Genomic DNA, 19,676 nt, shown 5'->3' on the forward strand with positions numbered 1-19,676 from the left:
AAGCGTCTGACTCTTGATATTGGCTCAGGTCATGATCTCACGGTTCCTGAGTTCGAGCTCCACACTGGGTTCCTCATTGACAGTGCAGAGCCTGCTTAGGATTCTCTCTCTCCCTCTCTCGCCCCCCTCTCCTGGTGCGCTCTCTCTCAAAAATGAATAAACATTAAAAAAAAAAAAAAAAAGCCAGACACTTAACTGAGTGGGCCACCCAGGCACCCCTCTTTTAGTTCTTTTAATCCAAGTATAAAAAAAACCCTCAGTTAACAGATCAGAAGGTTGTAATTTATCCACAATCCCACAGCTTCAAATGGTAGAAGGGGCTGCTCTACCTGGTGCCTCTAGGTGAGGTTCCATCAACTTGAGCTGTCTTGGCCTATTCCACTAGGTTTTGGCTACTGTAACATCCTTCCTTAGTCTGTAGCCCCCAGTGTTCTTCTCCCCCCCCCCCCCCCCGTTTCTTAGCAAAATTTTATTCAGATATCAGCTTTCCTGCAAAATCTTAAGCAACCTATTCAGTAATTATTTCATACTGACATATTTTATTTCACTTTGAGTCTTTACCCGCAGAAGTTTATAAGCTCCTGGAGGGCAGGGATGGAGTCCTGTTTATGTATTTTCCACAAATGATTCAGCAAAGCATTTTATACGTAGCACATCCTAATAATGTTTGACAAACAAATGAAAGAAGACATAATCTGTTTTTACCCCTGATTTTTTAAGTAAAATAAAACCTCAAAAGATCAGACCATGGTCACTCACTTACTGGTCCTTTCTTTTTCCTAACTCAAGCTGTACCCCTTATTCACCTGTGCTCAAGCTCTCTCTCAGCGCTGGCAGAGATATATGAACTCCTCTTAACACCTCTTACACCTATGTTCAGACTATGCATCTAGCTGGAATAACAATGATACTTAAATAAAAGCTGTTCATCATTCATTCAACATTTATTTACTGAGCCCCTATCATGCACCAAACATCATGTTCCATCAGCCAGAAACCTCTATTAACTGGCATCTGTGCTTACTGACAAAACTGATGCCCATAATACCCTAAAGCAGGAGTCTACAAACCTCAGCACACAGGCAAAATCTGGTCTGCTGCCTGTTTTTGAAAATAAAGTTTTGTTAACCACTGCCACACCCATTTATCTATTTATGAATTACTTATGGCTGTTTTGGGGCTATAAGGGCAGAATTGAATAGTTACAACAGAGACCATATAGCTCACAAAGCCTAAATTATTTAGTATCTGGCCCTTTACATAATAGGTTGCTGACTCTGACTACTGTAAAATATCAATATGCCACTGGAGTCTCAAAACACTCTATATCTGGCATATTTTTAATAGCGGTAACACATAACATGCAATAAATAATTTTGTTAATTCTTGAAAAATTACTAATCTGGGGCACCTGGGTGGCTCAGTCGGTTGAGCGCCCGGCTTCGGCTCAGGTCTCACAGTCTGTGAGTTCGAGCCCCGTGCCAGGCTCTGTGCTGACAGCTCAGAGCCTGGAGCCTGCTTTCGATTCTGTGTCCCCTTCTCTCTCTGCCCCTCCCCGACTCATGCTCTGTCTCTCTCTGTCTCAGAAATAAATAAACATTAAAAGAAAATTAAAAAAGAAAAAGAAAAATTACTAATCCAATATCATCCATATCAGTATCCAATACGTGGTAACATTCCACTCTTTGCATCCCATTCCCATAACCAATCATTCCTAAAAAGAGCATTAACATACTTCCAACTGATAAAAATCTGTGTTTTCTAGAAGTCCTGGAACTTTGATGATCTTTGATCCCAGCTCCTCACAAGTTAAGAGTTTCAGACTGAATAGTCTCATTATTTTCAAATTTAGTCCTCACACAGAAGTTACTTCTCTGAACAGATCTCTGGTTCCACCATGTATCTTGAGGCTTCCTACCAATAATTCAAGCATAATAGAAGCTATTTTATTCCTGAAAAGAATGACTGTTTCAAACATACTTCCTGAAGATGCTCAGCATTTCGTGGGGCTTTGTTGGCTGCACACAATCCTAGAATGGCGCCTTCAGGGAAAAATAGACTCTAGGCTTCTTCCCTGGGTGGAATCAAACAGCCACATTTACAAGGAAAAATAATTTTTTTTTTTTTAAGATTTTAAGCAATGTCCACACCCAACGTGGGACTCAAACTTACAACCTGGAGATCAAGAGTCACATGCTCTACAGACTGAGTCAGCCAAGTGCCCTAATATTTTAAGCTCAACTGCAGTAGTCCTTAAAATATTTCTTTAAAAATATTTAATAACCTGGGGCACCTGGGTGGCATACTCATTAAGCACCTGGCTCTTGATCTTGGCTCAGGTCGTCATTTCACTGTTTGTGAGTTTGAGCCCTGAATCGGGCTTTACACTGATGGGGCAGAGCCTGCTTGGGATTCCGTATCTCCTTCTCTCTGCTCCTCCCCCATTTGTGCTCACTTTCTCTCTTTCTCTTTCAAGATACATAAATAAAAATAAACTTAAAAATATTTAATAACCCACAGCTTTGGAATTAAAAAAAATTATAGAATGTGGTATCAGACAAGATTTCAGAGGTCACTAAATCCAAATATATTAATTTATAGATGAAACAGATGAGGCTTACCTGATTTACCCAAGGGCCAACTAGTTTTCATTAATTTATGTTGGCCTCAAATCATAAAGTTACACTGATGTTCTATTTATAAGCCAGGCACTGGGCCGGGGGGCCAAGATTACAAATATTATCTTAGTAAAATGATGAATTCATTTAATCTAAATCAATGAGATTTTTTTGCAGTGAAACACATGCATCAGAGAATCACATAAAATTCCTTTATATAAACTGTTTAACATCCTACTTTTCCTACAAAGAAAGCTCTCCTTTCTTTTAGGGAGACAGTCCAATGTATAGGCTAAGAATACTGGCTCTGAAGGAGCCTGGGTGGCTCAGTCGGTTAAGCATCCGACTTTGGCTCAGGTCATGATCTCACAGCTTGTGAGTTCAAGCCCTGCATTGTGCGCACTGACAGCTCAGAGCCTGGAGCCTGCTTCAGATTCTGCGGCTCAGTCTCTCTTTGCCCCTCCCCCGCTCATACTGTTTTTCTCTCTCTCAAAAATAAATAAAAACATTAAAAAAAAAAAAGGGAGGGGGAGGTACCTGAGCGGCTCAGTCAGTTGAGTGTCCGACTTCAGCTCAGGTCATGATCTCATGGCTTGTGAGTTCGAACCCCATGTCAGGTTCTGTGCTGATAGCTCAGAGCCTGGAGCCTGCTTCAGATTTTGTATCTCCCTCTCTCTCTGCCCCACCCCTCAAAAATAAATAAACATTAAAAAAAGAATAAGAAAGAAAAAGAATACTGGCTCTGGAGGTAGGCTACACAATTTAGATTCTTGATGTTGGCTCTGGCTGTGTAACCTTAGGGCAATTTACTTAACAGCTCTGTTTTGCTTCTTGATCTTTAAGGGGATAATCAAATTCTGGAAACAATCTTTACATAGCTGGTACATAGAAGTGCTCTATAATGTTAGGTACTATTATTTTCCTTAGGGAGTTTTCTTAACAAAACATAGGAAAGTAACCAAGATATGGAGTAAGTGCCCTTTAAAAAGCAGCTATTAAAATATAATTGCAATCACTGTAGTAAAAGTTGATTAAATATAAAGGGTAAAGAGGAAAAAAATAGTTTTTCAAAGGACAATTTATAAGTTAAATCCTACTTAAAGTACATGCACTAGAAGTTCTGCCTTTACTATTAAAAACTTCACTGAAGCTCATTCTCAAAATCTTTCAAGAAAGAAAATGGTTAAACACTAATGTCACAGTGTTTCTGGGTTTCACTAAGGGTCTGGCCTCAGTAGATTAAATGACGCCTTAAACACAAGTGTCATGGCCCAGTGGTGTCCCTCAAGAAGCTTCAGCCTAGAATCCAACAAATATATGGATTTTACTTTATAACAATTACTAGTGCTTTTACTCAAAGATAGCCTTTTTAAAAAGTTATGCAATAGGAAGAATATGTGGCACTCTCTCCCTTGCAAGGACTTCTATCAACTTGGGAAGCCATGCCAGAGTCACAGAACACAGGGTCTTAAAAGCTGTGTGACCTTGGAAAACTCACTTAACAGGTCTTTAAAATTCATTATCTCATCTACAAATTGGTGCTAACATCTACGTCTCAGATTTGGAGGTGATGAAAGAAGGGGGCAACTGAGGAGATAAACTAAGATTTATTTATATGAAAATGCTTTGAGAATGGCTCATAGACATGTATACACTTCTGGTCCCAATCCTTTTCTCCCATAGGCAGGGGGAGGGGAAAGCATGTAGCAAGCTAAGGTAAACTGCAATTTGCATTGCGATAAATAAACCTTGATCATTGTTCCCATTTCAGGTTGTTTCTGGAATAGCAAAACCTTGCTACAGTCTCAGTTTTTGTTTTTTTTTTTAAATACAGGATTCCAGAGATCGCCATAATTCATGAAAAACACTTGAGGGCCAAGCATCCTCCTGCCTAGCACCCTCAAATTCATAACAAAGAAAACCACAATCCCTATTTATACATTTCTTCCCTCCACCAGCACAGACTGAATGCTGCCAAACATGTGATGGTAAAATATCTTTAAGAAATCTTTAGAGGTATTTTAAAAAGTTAATCCTATTTATGTAATCAGTATAAAAATCTGCTCTTCCAGAGCTGAAAAGGACTTTGATGAAAATTCCAATAGTACTCAAAGAAAAAATTTAAATTTCAAGCTTTTGTAACCTGATACTAGACAGAGCCTCACAAACTATTAAGCTCATAAGGAAGGAAATTTAATCTATTCTAAGTATGGAAGGATAGAAGTGTCTGGGGCCTCTAAGTACACTCAGTCGCATACACTGATCCAGTGTCAAAGGCAGGTTAAAAAGGGGGTTAAAAGAAAAGCATGGTGCAACCTCAGCACAAATTAGGAACATCAAAAATGAACAAAGCTGTCAATTTTGTTTCACCACAAACAGAACCATCTAATAGTATCTAACACATACGAATAATTAGGGGGAACTTGCAAAATGAAAACAAAATGCAGGAATCTTATCCTCACAATGACAGTATTTGAAAAGAAGTCTTATTTAACTTAGAGTAATTAAAAATAATCCACTTCAATGAGGTCACAGTAAATCCATTTCAGTTTAGTAACTAAGAGTAATTTGTTTAAATTAGTAAACTTAAAACACTTTCTGGGTTTTGTTTTGTTTTTTTTGCTTTTGGAACCTAATCTATCTCTGCCCTATTAAATATCACTTACGTGGACACTAATATTTAAAAAGAGAATTCTGATAAAATATCTTCTAATTCAGTTGACAGAAATCCGTCACAACAGTCACTGTGTTGCTACCACTTTACAAGTATTATCTCATTCAGTCTTCCCCATAACCCTAAGAGGGAGGCATTATTATTTCTATAATATCCATTTTAAAGAAGAAGAAACTGGTTTGTAGACATCAAGTAACTTGTTTAAGATTATAAGGCTGTGACTGAATCCAGGTTAATCTGCAGTAGGTACTTTCAATCACATTAAAAACAAAGTAGAAACTAATTTTTCAACTAGCTCCATGCAACTTTAAAGAACATCAAGAATCATATTCAAGATTGGCAGTATTCATGAAAAATAATTTGTTTCTACCTACACATTTCTATTAAAAGCAGAACCTATCAGGTAGCAATTGACTTCTTTGTTTCCTTTCCTGTTTTAGATGTACATAAAACTAGTCTTGAGACACCAACACCAAAGTTTTAAAATTTAACCATCATTTTATAAGCCAAGACTCAATATCTCACATTTAAAGAATATGAAAGAAAGGTTTTCTGTAAATGACTCAGAAACTAAGCCTGCAAAAATGTGAATCGGTGATTTATTCTCCCTCAATATCCTCTATGCCCACCCTCAGAATCAGTAAAGAAACAAAATACATAACTTCCAGAGAGCAGAGGAAATACAGGAGAATTGAGACATTAGACCATTTCTCCGTATTACGATCATTTGGCTCGAAGGAACTGGAATAGTAAGGTGTTCGATTGCCTTTTACAAATATCAGAATTATAAGTGACAATTAAAAAGGCATCTGCAATAAGAGTCCATTGTACCCGAAAAGCTGAATCAAATAAGAACATTTATCACGATTCCCAGGTCTCAATTTCTAGCTTCCCTGTCAATTATACAAAGAGTCAGCTATTAATTATTAATGGCATGCCATTTGCACTGGAGCTCTTGAAAAGAGCCTCCTGCTACTAATTTTTGTTATGAAAGAAAAACCGTCCTTCTTTTCTAGGGAAACCACAAGCCTCTACAATCCCTCAGATGGGATATCGCATTCTGTCCTTCCCACAGGAGACTGTCAGGGCCACCTCCACTTTGAAGGGGAGGAGGAAGGGCTCAGGGGAGGGCGGTCCCCAAAGGTACCGGGGCCGGGGTCCCCGTTCCCCTGCTCCCCCAGCTGTCAGCGACCGGTCCGGCGGCTGGGCGGGGCCAGGCCCGGGAGTTCGCACAAAGCGAGCAAACGGGCGGGCGGACCCTGACCCGGGCCGGGGTGGGGACCAGGCTGGGCGGAGCGAGGCGGGGGACACTTACCCAGCAGCAATACGTTCTTCCCTGCGGGGAGCTTGGAGCGCGAGCGGGTGGAGACCTCGCTGAGGATGCAGGACCTAGCGGGGAGCAAGGAGCACGCTGAGGCCGGGGACTGGAACCCCACGGCGGGAGGGACGACCCGGCCTCGGCGCGCTTGAGTGGGGGCTGCCCGAGAACGCAGTGGCCTGGGCCCGGCGCCGAGCTTCGGCGGGCACGGGATCCCGAGGTATCCGCAGGGCCGGGAGTGCCAGCGGGGACCCGGGGAAGGGTGGGGTCGTTACCAAAGGTTCTGCCCGTCCTCGTCGTCGCCTGCTGCGGCGCCGCCGTTGCCCGATGTTAGCTCGTTAGCCAAGGGGCCGCCTGCGTAAGTGGAGGCTAATCCCGGCGGAGAGGAACCGAAGGAGCCGACTCGCCCCACAGCCGCCATCTTGGTCGGGAATCACACCACTCCCGGCAAAGCTGAATGAGCTAGGCGGCGGCGGCGGCGGCGGCGGCGGTGGCGGCGGCGGGAACCCGGATATGGAGCGTTCGGCACACGGGAGCGGGGCGGGGTCTGCGGGGGTGGAGCCGCGGGCCCTGCAGGGACTGACGGAGCGAGGGAGGACGCACTGCGCATGCGCTGCTGTCTGGCGGGCGCGCGTAAGGAATGCGCGTGCGCGGGCGACCTGGCTGGCGGTTGCGCTGCAGCCCCAGTTCTGAACTCAGCGTAGTGAGGCGTCTCCCGCCCCCCACCCGCAGCTGTGGGCTGCAGCACAGCCGGTTGGGGTGTGTCAGGTGAGCAGTGCTCCCTCCCACTCTTCAGTCGGGTCTACAAACCCCGCAGCCGGCGTGGAATTCCTGCACTGTCATTGCTGTCCCCCCCCCCCGCCCCCAACCCCCGATTCAGACTGAACGGCGGTCACCCGCCTACACCGACACTTCCCCCGTGCCAAGATGGGAACGGGCCTCCCCGCCGCAAAAGAGGCTTTGTGCAGCCCGTGTCCGGAGAGTTAGTGCGGTCCGAGATTTCTGGGCTCTCTACTTTGCAATCTCACGTGGCGCCGTGTTCCTCCGTCTTGACCCCACATCTGGAGCAGATTCTCCCAGCCCCTGAGCAGCTGCGTGACAGAAAAAGTATTGACAGGGCTTGCTTTAATAATAGTCTCGAAGTTTTTTGTAGGAGATGCTCCGTGTGAGATTTGACAAGACCCGGTAGGTGAGTCATCCATATATCCAGTCAACAGACGTTTATTCAGCACTTACTATGGCAGGCATAGTTGGCACTGGGCATACGCAGATGGAAAAGAACCTAAAGTAGCCCTAAAATAACTCCCTCTCTATCATAACTTTACTGGCTAAATTTATTTGAATGTCTGAGCCCCGCCTCCAGAAAGAGTTGGTGGTTTTAAGGCTCTGTCCTGGTACACCTTGTCAGAGCCTTTGCTTAAAATAGTCCAGCTCTTTGTACATTTTTGCTGTCATATTTGAAGATCACTTGCTGATACGTAATCTGATCGTTGCTCTTAGGCTAGTGAAAAAATCCACAGCTAAAGACTGTATTTGTTCTACATTAACAGTACAGTTAGAAGCCTAGAAGGCTTTGGAGACAGGTTATCAGTAACCATAGGCCGTTTCCTTAACCTCTCTGAGTCTCAGTTTCCTTATCTGTAAGATGGGGATAAAAGGACCTAGAAAATTTATGAAGATCAAACGGGATGATTCATGTAAAATGGCCTAGAACAGTGACTGACAAATCTTGAGTGCTTGATACATGTTTATTATTAATGACTAATGTTTTCCTTTACTGTTCAAACCATTCATATCTGACCAATCCCTAGAATTGATGGGCCTAGTGAACTCCGGTAGCGAAAACTCTTCATTTTTTGTTAGTTTGTATGGTTAGGAAAGGAACTAGAACCCAGTCTTGGGATCCTAGGCTTTCTATGGTAAGGGACAGGGGGAAGGACAGGGACTTCTAGGGGAAACTGGTTGTTAAAGTCACTGCTGTAAAGAAGAGCTGTATACTTCTCTTAGCCCTCTGAGAATTGATTCATTCTCTGTACTTTACTTCCTCAGTCATCTTTTCTTGTCAGAGCATTTTCCCCCTCAATTTTGTTCATATACAGAGTTGTCAGTTCCATATCATATTTACTTAACCTGGGAAGTATCAAGTGTATGATAGTGTTAGGCTTCTAATGCCCCATGACTTCTAGATGCCCAGTTACCTACTTATATTGAGGTCAAAGTTGTATTTCTTGTGGTTTTATAATATCCCTATCCAGCATTTTCCCATTAAGATGGTTGACAAGGGTGGTCATTTATGAGTGCCTACTATGTACCAGGCACACTATGTGTTATGGTTTGCAATCCTCATGAATTGTAAAGAATCCGTGAAATTAAGTAATTTACCCCACAGGTTGGCGGTAGATAAACTGAGATTTTGACTTCCCACTGTCCCAAGAGGTTAGGTCAAATTACATTAGGATAAATGTCCTGGCAACTTTAGACGCTGTCATGGTAAATAGCCTGTATAGAAATCTCTATATAACAAACATGGAGAACCTTTGTAATGTAAGGAAGACTATAAAAGGAAAGAAGTCCCTTGGAATTTTTGTTACATGAATGGTATTTACAACTGAGCTACTTCCTGTACTATGATTACTTTTCTTTCTTGCCCAACTTTTTGTTACATGTAATATTTGGATTTTCATTTGCTTAAATTTCTATGCCCTTAACTATAATTCAGTTTCAAATTCTTGTCCCAGTTGTGTAAAACTTCTCATTAGGTATTCAAACAATTTCATCTTAAAGACATCTTTAAGAATTTTCTGGACTGCTTCAATTTGAATTGGTTATTCTATGTGCCTAATACACAGCAGTCATCTGGAGATCTTCTCCTGCCATTATTCTGGGGATTCCCTTTGCTGCATTCCTGTGTTCTCTTCTAATTTTATTAGAGAACTTCACTAGTTTTGTAAGAAAAGGTGTATGGGTACATTTTTGGAGACCTGTGTATACAGCTAAGGTCTAGCCAGGGAAAAAATGGCATTACTAAGGCAGTGCTGAATGAAAGCTTAAAGAAGAACTATTTACAAAGGTGTGAACAGTATCGAAATGGGGCTAGCAAGAGCAGGAAGATTTAAGCCTAAAGGGGAAAGAGGAAGGAATGTTGACTAGAATCCAGAAAGAGCTGCAGCTATAGAAAAGGATTGCTTAATAAGATCTATGACTTCAGTAAAGGAACACAGTGCTGAATTCTCTCTTTCTGCCCCCTGGTATCTTGCCAATGTCTCATGTTGGGCAAATCTAACCAGAAGCTATAGGACAAGAGAATTCAAGTGTAGCAGTCCATGCAAGTCTACCTCCCAGAGCACAAAGAAGGGTAGAGAAGGGTGGACAGTGGATCTGGAGGGACAAATGGAAGATATCCAGCGCACCTTTTATGTTTGAAAATGCATTTAGTCTATACTCACTTTGTGATAGTTTGGCTGGGTATAAAATTCTTATGTTGCTAATTATCTTCCCTTAGGTTTTTAAAGGCCTTGACCCCGTGTCAGCTAGATTATATATTTTTTTAATGTTTATTTATTTTTGAGAGAGAGAGACAGAGAGAGTCAGGGAGGGGCAGAGAGAGAGGGAGATACAGAATCCAAAGCAAGCTCCAGGCTCTGAGCTGTCAACACAGAGCCCAACTCGGGGCTGGAACTCATAAGCCATGAGAACATGACCTGACCCAAAGTTGGACCCTTAACCAATTGAGCCACCCAGTCGGCTAGATTCTAATGTTGCCACTGGGCAATTCAAAGCTATTCTTATTCCTTATCTTTTGTTATGTGTTCTTTGTCCCCCCCCCCCCCTTTTGTTATGTGTTCTTTGGAGGCCTCTAGATTTCCACTAACACATTTGCACCTCCATCCACTATCTGCACTTTCATATCAATTTTCCTGCCAATTATCATAGGAAGAAAATTCATATTCTTACACTAAAACACTTACATACTAGATTCCATCTCTTCTCAACTCTAGGACATTGATCCAACAATTGTCCCCTCTTTCTCTATATAATCATTTTTGATCTCCACTGGATCATTTCATTAACATTCTTCCATTCTGAAAGAAAGAGAAAGAAAGAAAGAAAGAAAGAAAGAAAGAAAGAAAGAAAGAAAGAAAGAAAGAAAAAGAGGTACACCTGGGTGGCTCAGTCAGTTAAGCGTCCAACTCTTTTTTTTTTTTTTAATTTTTTTTTTCAACGTTTATTTATTTTTGGGACAGAGAGAGACAGAGCATGAACGGGGGAGGGGCAGAGAGAGAGGGAGACACAGAATCGGAAACAGGCTCCAGGCTCTGAGCCATCAGCCCAGAGCCCGACGCGGGGCTCGACCTCGCGGACCGCAAGATCGTGACCTGGCTGAAGTCGGACGCTTAACCGACTGCGCCACCCAGGCACCCCACGTCCAACTCTTGATATGGGCCCACGTCATGATCTCATGGTTTGTGAGTTAGAGACTGAGTCAGGCTCCATGCTAACAGTGCAGATTCTCTCTGTCCCTCTCTCTCTGCCCCTTCCCCACTCTCTCACCCTCTCCCTCTCCCTCTCTTTCTCTCCCTCTCTTTCTCAAAGAAATCTCTTTTAACCCTACTTCTTCACCAGCTACTGCTGTATTTATTTCTTCTCTTTAACAGAAAAATTCTTTCAAATAGTTGTCTCTATTTGGTGTTTTCAATTCCTCCTCCCCTTTGCCCTTATAACCCACCTTAATTAGACTTTTGCCCCTCTGACTCCACAAAAACTGTTCTTATATCTCCTTTTTGCTAAATCCAGATCTCTGTCCTTGTTTTTCTTAACCCATCAGCAGCACATGATACAGTTGGTCACTCTGTGTGGATATCTGTCTTCACATGGCTTCCAGGTCACCATGTTCTTGTTCTTTCCCTGCCTCACTAGCTGCTCCTTCTCAGTCTTCACCATTTCCTCATTTCCACCACTTAATGTTGAAGGACTGCAGGGCTCAGTCTTTGTTCCTCTTCTCTAATTTTGGTGACCTCATCCAGTCTCAAATGTATGATAATTCTCAAATGTATGATACTTTGCTTTACTTTAATTCTTTATGTACTTTAATACTCAAATGTATGATAAAAACTCCCAAATTTGTCTCTCTAGCCCAGAGCCTCCATGTGGAACTCCAGACTAATACATCCAACTGCTTATTCCACATCTTCACTTGGATATCTAATAGCATATTTCAAACTCAACATGTTCCAAGCTGAGCAATTTTTTTTAAGATTTTTTAAAAAAATTTTTAAAGTTTATTTTTGAGAGAGAGAGACAGAGACAGAGCATGATTTGGGGAGGGACAGAGAAAGATGGAGACACAGATTTCGAAACAAGCTCTAGGCTCTGATCTCAGGGCTTGAATCCATGAGCTGTGAGATCATGACCTGAGCTGAAGTCGGGAGCTTAACCGACTGAGCCACCAAGGCACCTCTTTAAAGTTTATTTTGAGAGAGAGAGAGGGAAAGCAAGAGCGGGGGAGGGGCAAAGAAAAAGGGGGAGAGAGAGACAGACAGAGAGAGAGAATCCTAAGCGGGCTCTGCCCAGAGCCTGACTTGGGGCTCTATCTCACAAACTATGAGATCATGCCCTAAGCTGAAATCAAGACTTGGACACTTAACTGACTGAGCCATCCAGGTGCCCCCCAAGCTGAATTTCTGACCTACCCTGGAAAAAGTTCCTCAACCCAAGGACTTCCCACTGGGTAGCAATTCCTTTTTGCCCAATCTTTCTTGACTTCTCTATTTCTCACACACCCCACATTGAATTCATTAGGAATCCTGTAGTCTCTACCTTCCAAATATACCCACAATCAAACTTCTTATCACTCATCTACTGATACCACCTTGGGCTGAGCTATCATCTTTTGCCTAAATTACTATAAAAAGCTCTTCAACGTGGCAGCTAGAGGGATCCTTTAAAAATTTAAGCTAGATCAGGGCCACCTGTGTGGCGAGTCAGTTAAGCATCTGACTTCAGCTCAGGTCATGATCTCACAGTGTGTGGGTTCAAGCTCCACATCGGGCTCTGTGCTGACAGCTCCAAGCCTGGAGCCTGCTTTGGATTCTGTGTTTCCCTCTCTCTCTGCCCCTCCCCTGCTCACACTCTGTCTCTCTTTCTCTCAAAAATAAACATTAAAAAAAAAAAGTTTAAAAAATATAAGCCAGATCATGTCACTTCTCTACTCAAAACCCCATTAGTAGCTCCTCATAAAAGCCAACATCCTTACAATGACCCATGTGGTTGTACAGGACCTGGCCCCTACTGCCTCTCTCAACTTTTCTGCTCCACTCCCTCTCTTGATTTCTCTCATCTAGCCACATCGGTCCCCCTGCTGTCCTTAAACATATTGTTTATCATTTTGCTTTAGCTGTTTCCTCTGCCTTGAAGGAGGTGAGGTGCAACCAAGTCAGTATCTTCCCCCAGACAGCCACTTGGCTAACTCCCACTCCTGCAAGTCTCTGCTCAGGTCTCAGCTTCTTGATGAGGTCTACCCTGATCTCCCTGTTTAACACTGCAACTTGAACCCTGCCATTTTTGAGTCTTCTGACCTTACTTCCCTTTCTGTTTACCATAACACTTATTACCTTCTTAGAGGGTATAATGTTTTCTTGTTATTTGTTGAAAGTATGAATAAATGAGAAGATTTACTCCTTGTCACCAGGGTTCTAAAATTTCAGGAGGAGGAGGAGGATGTAGTGTTTGTGTGTGTGAAGAGGGTACAAAAAATTCTGCACTGCAATACTTAAAAGTAGGACCTCCCTTTTACAATATCTTAATCATTTTTTGATATAAAGCTTTCTCAAATGTATTATGTATTCTCTTGCTTTAACAGATTATGTGAATACAGATCTACCTTTTCTTGGAGGTTCTGGACTTAAGTTCATTACTAACAGTACCCTGCTATTATATGAGGAAGTGCTTAGTCCTACTGGGATGCCCCAAGGTGTACCACAAATGTCTTCTTTAGTCTGGTTTCTAATTCAGCTGAGCCTTGGGGTCTGGAAGTGGGAAATGGAACACTACCCAGAAGAGAGACAGCTCTTCCTTTCTCCAACTTTCTGTCTCCTGGGAGCTACATGTCTCTCTTCTTTCTCTGTTGACCATCATCTCCCACTCACCCATCAGCTTCTTAAAGGCTACAGTTGGGTATTTCTTTATCTCAAGAAAAAGGGTCATTTGGCAGGTGCTAGAGCTCTGCAGAAAAGCAGTTTGGGAGAGGAGCCTTCTGTGGGGCTGAGGTGAGGTGATACAGGCCACTTCCTCTTTTTGTTAGGGATGCCTTCCTCTGTGTTTGAGAACTGGGACAAGGCAGTCACCCCTTGAGTTGCTTCCTACTGTACCAGCTCCCACAGACTGCCTTCAACAGATTTTCAAATAAGACTGGCTTCACCCTCTGTGCCAAATCTTGGTAATCACAGTTGATAGAAATGCCAGCTAAAAAGCGAAAAGAAAGAAAGAAGCAAGATGAGTGGACTCTTGAAGTTTGACTCTGTCAGCAACTCAAATCATAAAATAGTGTTGGAAAGAGCTTCCGGGATTAAATAGTCCCCATCCATCTCTCTCTCTCTCTCTCTCTCTCTCTCTCTCTCTCTCTCTCTCTCTCTCCCCATTTATTTATTTATTTATTTATTAGTTAACAAAATGGTAATATTAGAACTGGCAGAGCCCTTGCTTACACTCTCTCCCAGTAGGGGATCCAGGGATCCAATTAGAGGGAAAACAGATGCCTAGTGTTGCTTATTTTTGCTTTTCTTTGAGTCATGTTTATCTCATTCTACATACCTGCATAGAATGAATGAAATGATGGGTATCTAATTCATTTTTTGGTCACCAGTCCCTTGAATTACAGACCTAACCTCCCTCCTACCTACGATTTTATCAGGTCAGCCCTCACAGAACTTCATAAAGAAATGGTTGGGGAAACAAATACCTGACAGGAGAAATAGACTCTTGGCATTTTTGTTTTTCCTTCATAGAAAACACTAGAAAGGGAATCTCCTCTATTTCTAGGTCTCAAGTGAAACCCACATCCCTTTAAACAATAAATACCGTGTGTGCAAATGTATGTGTTTGTGTACAAGCATACTTTAGGATTAAATTTTATAGAGAAAAAATTTTTCATTTGCTTAGAAATTTATCATTGAAAAAGAATACCTCCTGAATATGTTTTAAATTCCAGGGTGAGGTGATAGTTAAAATTGGCTTTTCATTTCAAACTCAGCCCCTTGCTATGATATCCCTATCCATTTCTGGAAAATGGTGATGAATGAAAGGGAACAATGTGTAAATCAATTCACATTCATGGATAGTCAGTGCAATGCACAGGGAAAGCAAAGAGACTTATCTTCTAGGCTAAAAGAATGTTTACTCTTCATCTAAATGTTGTAATTCACTGCTTATACATTTTAAAATACATAATAGATAGGATTTTTAGAATGCTTAGTTGCCATTGTGGTTTTAATCTGTTCTTTACCACTGAGAAGAAGAGAGGTTCACTGATTATAGTTAGTTGGATATTTATTACATGTATTTTTGGGAGATTGCATTTCCTTGTGATTAAATACTCTAATACTCTGAAGTTCAATTCCATTGCCTTTTTTTAAAAAAATAGTGATTTTAATGTCACTTCTTAGGTTTCCAGTGTTACACTCTGCCACCCTCCTTACTTTCTACAGGAGAAGATATCTAGTAACTGATTTCATAGATTGAGATCTGCAAACATGAGACAATAAAGATCATTAAGTTTTTCTGCTTTGGTGCTCTACATGAGACAAAATGGAAAAAATATGAAACTCCCTGGTATTTTTAGAAATATGCCGCCTTGGGGCGCCTGGGTGGCTCGGTCAGTTAAGCATCCGACTTCGGCTCAGGTCATGATCTCACGGTCCGTGAGTTCGAGCCCCGCGTCGGGCTCTGTGCTGACAGCTCGGAGCCTGGAGCCTGTTTCGGATTCTGTGTCTCCCTCTCTCTCTGCCCCTCCCCTGTTCATGCTCTGTCTCTCTCTGTCTCAAAAATAAATAAACGTTAAAATTAAAAAAAAAAAAAAAAGAAATATGCTGCCTTTTGTAACTGCAGGTGTTATCATATTCATAACAATTTAGTCTGCTTTAGTCTAGAACTAATTATACTTTCTTGGTGCTTTTACTAAAAGTAAGCCCAGAAGTATACCCTATTATAGTCTGTACCAACAAAAGCATTATATATGTTTCTTTTTTCCGCAGATGGCAGAAGATCAAAGAATTGCCCAGTGGGAAGTTTCTTTTAAGCAAAATGAATCAGTTACTTGACACTCTATAAGATCAAAGAGTTGTTTAAGGAGAGTCTAGTGATCCTAAACTTTTTACTACTGGAAAACATAGAGTTGCCTAGTAATGTAAAAGTGAAATCAAGAAGCAGAATGTCCTTTCTGATCTTTCCTCAGTAAATTTAGGTGAACCTCATCTTATATTTCAGTTCATCCATTGGTAAATGAGGAATAGCCAGATAACCCACTGGAATTTGCACCTTGATATATGTAAATAGATACATATCTATATATGTGTGTGTTTATGTATCTTTGTTTATACGCATATTTTTATAGTGTTAATGTGTGTTTATATATAAACACATATTATTTTTCATATACTAGCTCTAGACTAGGAAATGTATTAACCATATGATCTCATGGTTTAAAATTTTAATTTTTTGAGGGGTGCCTGGGTAGCTCAGTCAGTTAAACGTCCGACTTTGGCTCAGGTCATAACCTCACAGCTTGTGAATTTGAGCCCCGTGTGGTGCTCTGTACTGACAGCTCAGAGCCACGATGGAGCCTGCTTTAGATTCTGTGTCTCCCTCTCTCTCTGCCCCTCCCCCGCTCATGCTCTCTCAAAAATAAACATTAAAAAAATAAAATTAAAAAAATAAAATTCTAATTTTTAAAAAATGTTTATTTTTCTGAGAGAGAGAGTGAGAGAGTGCGAACGAGGGAGGGACAGAGAGAGGATCCAAAGAAGGCTCTGTGCTGAGAGCCCCTGATGTGGGGCTTTAACTCATGTAGCCGTGAGATCATGACCTGAGCCAAAGTTGGAGAGTTAACCGAGTCACCCAGGTGCCCATGGTTTAAAATTTTAAATAGCAGCAATATCATACTGAGTCTGACATTTTAGACTCTGTCCATATCATCGAACCTAAGTAGTAGATTAAACAATGTTAATGATAAACTGAGTGATACAGACACCTAATTCGCATCATTTAGATGAAATAAAATATTTGGATTCTGTGTTTAGAGTGAGGCAAATGTGAAATGGGTTATAGTCCAGGCACCAGAAACAGACCAATTTCAGTTCTGATCTCAACTCTACCACTTACTGTGTGTCCTTGAAGTTGTTTAAACGTTGAAGCCTTAGTTTGCTCAAGTCTAATAGAATTGTCAAAAAAGTAAATAAGATCTGACATATAGTGAGGACTCTATATGTGTTAGCAGGAATATTTACTCTTATTTGAGGCATATTTATAAGGTGTTCTGTAGAACAGAGTTCCTCAGTGTTCAAATGGTTTAAGTGTTCCCCACTTCCCCAGTAGCCTTGTTAAAATGCAGATTCTGGTTTAGTAAGCCTGGGGTGGCGCCTGTGAGTCTGCATCTCTAACAAGCTTCCAGGTTGGTATCTGTACTGCTGGACTGCAAACCAAGGGTATGCAGTGGAAAGAACATGGGCTTTGGATTTATCCAGCTATGGACTGGAATCCTGGCTGCATACATGTTACAGTATGACCTTGGCAAGGTCAAGCTTCCTTGTCTCTGACATGGAAATAATAATATGCATTTCTAATTAAATAAATTTTCATTAAGGACAAAATATTGCAGGTACTTCACAAATCTAAATTCAGTTCATAAAAAATGAAAAATGCTTTCTTGGTCCCTCCAGTATGGGCGACTGACCGTTTCCCTTCCCAAAAGAGCTGAAAATTCCAATTTTCTTTAAAAACTTATTAGAATTCTGTTATTATGAAAGCAACTTCAACATTGTTTTAAAAGTTTGTCATTGTATGCCAAGCAAGTCAATTCATACCAGATGTTGTGGGAACCGATTGGGAAAATGCCCCAGGCAAGTAGTGGGCCTGACCTCACAGGAGGTGGGGAAGCCTAGCTGGTTCAGCATGCAACTCTTCTTGGAGTTGTGAGTTTGAGCCCCATGTTGGGTGTAGAGATTGCTCAAAAATAAAATCTTTAAAAATAAAAAAATAAAGTCACAGTGAGTAGAATTTCTGCAAGTGTAGGTAACTCAGAAAAGAAGCTAGCTCATGAAGCATTGGATCTTACTAGTGCGACTTTTACTTTTTTTAGTATGGAAAATTAAAAACATGTATCACAATAGAGATGTTTAATGGACCCCACATACCCATCTCTAAGCTTCAGTAGTTATCAGCACATGGCCAGTCTTAGTTTGACTCTCACCCTCTTCCTCTGTCTCTGAATTATTTTAAAGGAATCCAAGACATGGCATTATTTCATCCACAAATATTTCAATATATATCTTTAAAAAATAATGGTTCTTTTTCTTAAAAAAAAAACCAACAACCATAGTTTCACTATAATAATCATTTCAAACAAAAATGCAGCTATTAAATTTATATTTAAATTGCCATACAATTTTTACAACAAGCAGTAAGATATACATAGCCCCACACTTAAGAACAAAGTAAATACACTTGTTCCCTAACCATTGCTATTGTCAAAGGGGGCAGAACAATCATTGTCTTACCTGCTGGACTGACCTTCACAGTCAGTAGCCCTCCTCTCAGGTCTCCCACTGGGTCCTAATTGGTTTGCCAAGTGTAGGTATTGATTTCTGCTCCACATTGTCCTCTGTATTCTGAGGCTTCCCTGCTTAATTCTTTCTAGCTGACAGAGAGAGAAAGAGAGAGAGAGAGATGCTGCTTTTCACTGTAGCCAGGAGCAGGGCACTCCTGATAAGCTGGTCTGAGGTCAAGGCTCTCACAAAGATCTCAAAAACTTTAAAACTGGAAGGGACTTCACAGTTCAGCCACTAGATATGAAAACTCAGGGGCTGGGGTGTTAGGAACTTGCCCTGTCTCATGATTACCTAAAAACCTCTCAAAATACAGGCAAGTTATTGCAGATCTAATCTGCTATGGTGATAAAATTTCAGTCAAGGAATTTAATCTCTTATTTTACAACATTTGGTTAGTCTCTCTAACTTCTGCTAAGGGCCAAACCTTCTTTCTTTTTTGGTTTGGACATTTAAAAATACGCATGATAAGAGTAAAAGTAAAGTTATTAAAGAAGATGAACATCTTTTCAATGTTATCTCATTGAAATCTTTCTTGAACCCATATGAAATTTCCATTTTAATTTCCAATTATAAAATATTTCAAGTATATAAATATCAAAAAATAAAATATATCTAGTAACATATCAGTATGTATTAGTAATACAATATATACATGATATAAAAGTAATGTAATAGCACCACAGAAAGTTTTCACCTCTTAGAATTCTTTCATTGAATATATTTGACATATGGTATAAATATAAGGTATACAATCCTCTTAGAATTTTTTTTTTTAATTTTTTTTTTAAACGTTTATTTATTTTTGGGACAGAGAGAGACAGAGCATGAACGGGGGAGGGGCAGAGAGAGAGGGAGACACAGAATCGGAAACAGGCTCCAGGCTCTGAGCCATCAGCCCAGAGCCCGATGCGGGGCTCGAACTCACGGACCGCGAGATCATGACCTGGCTGAAGTCGGACGCTTAACCGACTGCGCCACCCAGGCGCCCCATCCTCTTAGAATTTTTTTTTTTAATTTTTTTTTTTAACGTTTATTTATTTTTGAGACAGAGACAGAGCCAGAGCATGAACGGGGGAGGGGCAGAGAGAGAGGGAGACACAGAATCAGAAGCAGGCTCCAGGCTCTGAGCCATCAGCCCAGAGCCCGACGGGGGGCTCGAACTCACGGACCGTGAGATCGTGACCTGAGCTGAAGTTGGACGCTTAACTGACGGAGCCACCCAGGCGCCCCTCCTCTTAGAATTTTTT

General features: G+C 41.3%; 1 protein-coding gene across 1 annotated transcript in view; it reads right to left on the bottom strand.

Annotated features, from left to right (window-relative positions):
• The window catches only part of DYNC1LI1 (dynein cytoplasmic 1 light intermediate chain 1), a 36,945-nt gene extending 29,759 nt beyond the window's left edge, over positions 1–7,186 (bottom strand). Inside the window, exons 1-2 of the mRNA XM_043595612.1 lie at positions 6,886–7,186; positions 6,608–6,681 (exon numbers count right to left, since the gene is read on the bottom strand). Coding sequence (XP_043451547.1) covers positions 6,608–6,681; positions 6,886–7,031 — 220 coding nt within the window. The 5' untranslated portion in view covers positions 7,032–7,186. The remainder of the gene's footprint in view (positions 1–6,607; positions 6,682–6,885) is intronic.
• Between the last annotated feature and the right edge of the window lie 12,490 nt (positions 7,187–19,676).

Source organism: Prionailurus bengalensis, chromosome C2 (genome assembly GCF_016509475.1).
Source record: "Prionailurus bengalensis isolate Pbe53 chromosome C2, Fcat_Pben_1.1_paternal_pri, whole genome shotgun sequence".
NCBI lineage: Eukaryota > Metazoa > Chordata > Mammalia > Carnivora > Felidae > Prionailurus > Prionailurus bengalensis.